General features: G+C 48.8%; 1 protein-coding gene across 3 annotated transcripts; it reads right to left on the reverse strand.

Moving 5' to 3' along the window:
• On the reverse strand, positions 1-5,228 carry LOC125515504 (NADH:quinone reductase-like). 3 transcript variants are annotated; one of them, XR_007287044.1, is made up of 7 exons: positions 4,889-5,228; positions 4,586-4,798; positions 3,243-3,338; positions 2,838-2,983; positions 2,516-2,735; positions 1,137-2,359; positions 249-386 (listed from the first exon to the last, which is right to left on the reverse strand). XR_007287044.1 is itself a non-coding variant. In XM_048681014.1 (6 exons), the coding sequence occupies exons 1-6, from the start codon at positions 5,021-5,023 to the stop codon at positions 183-185; spliced, it is 1,014 nt and encodes a 337-aa protein (XP_048536971.1). In that variant the 5' UTR covers positions 5,024-5,224; the 3' UTR covers positions 1-182. The 3 variants fall into 3 exon arrangements, 2 of the variants coding, with proteins under 2 accessions (XP_048536971.1, XP_048536959.1); XM_048681014.1 differs by lacking the exon at positions 1,137-2,359 and having other exon boundaries at positions 1-386; positions 4,889-5,224; XM_048681002.1 differs by lacking the exons at positions 2,516-2,735; positions 2,838-2,983; positions 3,243-3,338; positions 4,586-4,798; positions 4,889-5,228 and having other exon boundaries at positions 1-386; positions 1,137-2,111.
• Positions 5,229-5,556: the final 328 nt, after the last annotated feature.

The following is a 5,556-nucleotide window of genomic DNA, read 5'->3' on the forward strand; positions in this document are numbered from 1 at the left end:
TATTGAAATCATTTACCTTTATTGAATATATACTTACAAACAACACATACAAGTACAAAACTGTGGTAAAAAGGGAATACCTTGGAAAACCCATTTATTTTCATTGGCTATTGCCTACAAATAACACGCAGCGTACACCATTAGATACCTTAACAGTTTAATTACCAAGGACTTCACCAGCACTACTCTGATGATTTGGGGAAACCAGAAAGCTTTTCTCCAATGACGCGCTGTGCTTCAGCGACTAGCCTCTTGACAACTTCCCTTGCTGGTACAATCTCGGTGATTAGCCCAACACTCTGGCCAGCATACATGGCCATGCTATCGATATCGCCTGTTGTTGTCGCATTAGGAACAGTACCAGCAAACCGGCATATATCCTTGTGCTGGAATTATGAAACCATTGCTTAGTTCTCCATTATTAAGTTCTAGATGCACAAGTATGAAATGTGCATTTAAGGTTTGGAATGAGTGAACTCCTCTACTGAGCTCCATCTTGTACAAATAGCATAATAGATGGCCATGATTAATCACAACAATGGTACATTACAGGTACTCCTAGAACTTTAGTTTTTCAACCTATATTGAAGTAACATGACAAAAATCATTTGGCACTTAAGAGTAAATATGTGCATGTCGTTTTCTAACTTCATATGCCCAGGAAACACAGACCCAGGTTTAATTTAAAAAATCAGAAGTTAATAAATAATCATGGTCATTTTGAAACATTTTGATATCCTTTTCCCCAAGGATCATATCAATGAAATCATTCTGAGCTGGCATGGCCATTTAAAATTTGATCGCTTGAGCTATAACTTGCAAAGTAGCTAGTTCAATTGTGGGGCTTGTTTGGCCCTACATTGGACTGGGCAGCCTTTCCCGTGTCCAAGAGCTCCTAAAGTTAGCTGACATGTCTAAATTGACAAACAGTTTCAAAGGTACAGCTTGAAGACTCATGTTTCTCACTGGGAAGTAAACTTCCCAAATTAGATGCCTGAGAACTGAAGTTAGCTAACGAAGTCCTTATAAAGCACATTCACTCATCATCGTGCCTACATATTGTTCCGGGGTTAGACTTTTAGGAGTAAAGTACTCTACATTACTGGTCAAAATAAGAAAACCAGAAAAGGTCATACCAAAGATGGTTTCCGCCGCCGCCGCCGGTCTCCCCTCCCCTCCTCCCTCCTCCCTCGCCGCCGCCAGGGGGGCCGGCCGGGCAAAGGCCGGTCGGCGGCGGGGCATCCTCGTCCTCCCGCGTGGTGGGGTTGGCGCGGGTCAACACCCCGGGCCGGGGCGTGGTGCTGACGCCGGGCGGCACGGCGGTTCGTCTGCAGCGACGGCGTGACGGGCGGCGCGGTGGCGGTGTGTGCCTGGGGCGACGGCGGTGGCCGGTCGTCTTCTCCTCCGGCGGCAAGGGCTGCGGTCGGCACAGGTCGTGGGTGGCTGCCTCTTCTCCGGCGCGGGCTGGCGGAGATGGCGGCGCGGCAGCAGTATGCTCGACCCCCTCCTCTATGGCCGTCGTGGCGCATGAATCGGCTGCTGGTGGCGGCTCCTCTTGTGCTCTGGTGTGGCTCGGCTGGCTGGTGAATGGCAAGGGCGCCGTGAGGGGGAGGCAGGGGTGCCTCCCGGACTCGCCGTCGCCGCGATTTGGAGGTGCCAGATCGGGTGTCTCGGGTGGCTGCAGCACGGCTGGCCGCCGGCGTTTTCCCTGCCCAGATCTGGCTGCCGGCCGCTCCTGCGGTAGGAACTTGTTTGGGGCGGAAAGAGGGGGTCTTTGCTGCCCCTTCACCTGTTGACGATGTCGGTGTGCGGCGGCGGCGGTCGAGGGGTGGTCTCGGATGCCGGGGCGGCGGCCTCGGTGGTGGGAGGCGCGATGCTCGTGGGCGGAGCTCGCGGCTCGGATGTTGGCCGGTTACCATGGTCGTGCGGGCGGCGTGGTAGCTTGGGCATGACGGTCGGTGGCGGTGGTTCTGCAGCATGCTTGCGGCACTCCGTCTTGGAGGCAAAGAGGGCTTGCCGGGTGAAAACTCTTTCTGGCTTTGCCAGGTCGGCGGCGGCGGCGCCTACGGGCGTCGTATCCTTCTAGAAGGCGTCGCCGTGGTTCCTCTTCCTCCTCCGTGTTGCTCCGAGGGAAACCTCGATCCCTGGATCAGGCGGTGGTGGTACTTAGGTGCCATGACCTTGTTGAAGGCTCCGCCTTGGAGTAATCGGTTCGTCGTGCACAGCTCCGACTCTTCGCTATGTTGCGTTCACGGTTGAGGCACCCGGCGACTTCAAGCGGCGCTCTCTCTTCCTTCCTGTAGATGGCTTGGAGTTGTGTTGGGTGGTGTAGCTGTTCCCAACATTCTTGTATCTTGCCCTGTGTGTGTTGGTGTGGAGTTGTATGAGGTTGGTTGTAACTGGATCGTTGCTTTATATATAAAGCGGGGCGAAAGCCTTTTTCGGTAAGATGGTTTCAATTTCTAAATGCAGAATGAGGGGATAAATTCAACAAAAATAAACAAGTAATACATACCACACCATGGATGATAGAATGACCTATAATAGGCTGATTTTCCTCTGTTTCATGATCTGGAAGATTCTTCCACTCAACATAGAAAGGTGTCTTCAGGACACGTTGTGGAGCACCAGGCCATCTAGCACGCCCGAACACAGCTGTATAGTCCGTGCAATTCATCTCAATTAGCTTTTTCTTATACAGCGGATGCGCAAAGCTTTCCTCGGTGGCTACAAAGCTGAATATTAAGGAATTTCATAATGTGAGAACCACAACATGCATAAGCATAAAGAAAAGCTTTGCTTGACATAATCATACAAAGGAAAGATTGAGCAAGTACCTAGTTCCTAAGCAAACACCATGAGCACCAAGTGCCAATGCAGCAGCATAGCCACGGCCATCTACGATTCCACCAGCGGCGATAACCGAAACAGTACTATCTGAAACTAGATCCACTACTCTCGGCAGCAACGGTAGCAGACCCTCCTTTTTATTCAAAGAAGAAAAGCTGTTTGAGATGAAAGCCCATGAAGACAATTAAATAGAAACAGACTTGCAAGATGTGTTATGCTTCCAAAGATGACACCACAAAAGGGGCCTTAAGCTAAATCAGTAGCCTGGAATATATCATGGGCACATGGTGTAGATTCTTATTGCATGCATGCTTGCTTCTTGGTAGACTGCCTAACAGCATTTCAAAATATTGAAGCGAAAACAAGATGGAAACAGTGTGTAATGACTATACTTGACCAATCACATGCCCCCCTGCTTCGCGGCCTTGAACGATAATTCCATCTACACCAGCTTCCTTAGCTTTTGCTGCCTCCTCAAGGTTACCAACCTGTTCAAGTCACAAAGGAAAAAAACAAATCTAAATATACATAATCAACAGAACAAGTGCAAGGACTTACATGCTCATATCATCATCATAGAGCATCAAAGCCTTGACTACAGGTCATGCATTGGCACTTATTGTGAATTTCTTCGCACCAACAAGGAGTTCATTGAAACCTGAATGGTCTACATCAAATGCTAGTCCTAGTTGTTCATCAATATCACAAATCTGAAATCATCCCATGATCCCAGCAGTCCTAGGAAATTGGAGAGAAATGAATAACAAGCATTTTCTTATAAACTCAACTTTATGTTCACTACCGATAAGAAGTATTTCTTTTATGAAAAGGATCACATTCTAAAACTTGACATAACAGTACTATAGTTTCTTACTAGACCTCCAAAAGAAGCTTAGAAAATTTTAAATGTACTTGTTAGAATAGCTGCAAGTGTGCACTAATAGTAGAAAGCTCTGATTTCTTTGTTGGAAAGGCTAAAAACTACTACCTCTGATCCATAATAAGTGTTGCAGTTTTGAACTAACCACAATTCAAAACTGCGACACTTATTTTGGATCGGAGGGAGTATGATTTAATTAGGTATATTCATGACTTCATGGTTTGCTGCAGAGACAGAGTCCATATAAGAAACTCTAGCCCTTCCATTCTTAGTCCAAATATCATTGTGAGAGAACAAATTCTGTTGGAAGTCTCCATCTGTCTATATAACATAAAAGCCCATTCCGCTGCTGTTCATTACATTTGCACCAAAACCATTGAAGAACACAACACTTGTTTGAAGTTGGACATATACAGAATAATGACCAGTCAACGTACTCTAGCTAACGGCCACCGGCCACCGCCCTCCAATGATTTAGCAAATTTGATACATACCATTCACAAGTTTTGACTAATTAACAAAGGTGTTAAGCAGCCATATCTTAGCTAACGGCCACTGGACTTTGCCCTCTCTCACAACTGTCAAGAACAAAATGATTTTGCTCCAACTAATTTTGTCTAATTAGTTGGGCACTATTAGTCAGGAATGTGAGTAGGAAGAAAGAGTCCAGTCTAGTACTACAATGACATCACAAATGTTAATTACGGAAATTGGAACGAACATATACTAGGCAAACGCAATCAGACAAGGAAAGTGGTAATAAGAACGGCACAAGTGTTAACTGTTAAGTACAAGCACAAGCCGCAGCCGGGTTTCATCCATTCCGGTGAAGTGTCCTTCAGATAAGGTTCTCACCTGATGCAAGACCTTGACGCCGGCACGATGGGCCTCGTCGACCCGCTCCTTGGGGAACTCGCCCCAGTACACCTGCAGCACGGCGAGCTTCTCCTCCAGCACGACCCTCAGATTCTCCTCGTGCGGGAAGGCCAGCACGATGGCCGCCCCGAACGGCTTCTCGGTCAGGCTCCTGGTCCTCTGTATCAACCCCCTCACGTGGTCCGGCGCCGGCTGCAGGCAGGTAGGGGGCTCCGGCGATTAGCCAAGACTGGCAGAGCGCATGTAAATAGCAAAGAGGGTAGGATAGGAAAGTCGAGGTACCCAGTCAGGAAGGCGGAGGAGGCCTATGGCGCCAGCGTTGGCGACGGCGGCGGCGAGCTCCGGGCCGGAGATGTCGGGGCCGAGCGGTGCCTGCACGACGCCGTAGTCGAACCCCAGGACGCCCTTCCACCCCATTTTCTTCCTAGTCTAGTGGCGCAGTTCACGGTGTATAGCCGCCGATCCTGATAGTCGCGGGAGTTCTGCCGGCGGCCGGTGGCAGGCGGCGGATCCATAAATAGGCCGTGACGATGAGCCGTGAGCAGCCAGCGAGCTGCGTGCTCCAGGGGCCGGGCGTCAGCGGGGACGTCACCGCGCACGGCGGCTGGTCGTTTCCTCCACACGGAGGATGGATAAGGAGGGCTGCAAATAAAAGTCGTGAGCTAAATGAGTAGCCGGTGAGTCGGCTCCACTTTGACTCGAACTCGTTGACTAATGAGTCCAGATGGGTTTCATTTTTTTTAATCAAACCAGCAACAACTTAAGTAACAATGGAAGAGCTATTACAATCCTCTATGAGGATGCTCTTTAAAGAAGGAGGGACATCGCCAAAAATAAAGAGGTCTCTCTGTCTTCTTGCTAGAGCAGCAAGCTCATGTGCCAGTTTATTGATGAATCTTCTCACACTACTGAAGGTCACTTCTTTGAAAACATTTATGAAGTGCCTCACT

This window comes from Triticum urartu, chromosome 1 (genome assembly GCF_003073215.2).
Source record: "Triticum urartu cultivar G1812 chromosome 1, Tu2.1, whole genome shotgun sequence".
NCBI classification, from domain to species: Eukaryota; Viridiplantae; Streptophyta; class Magnoliopsida; order Poales; family Poaceae; genus Triticum; species Triticum urartu.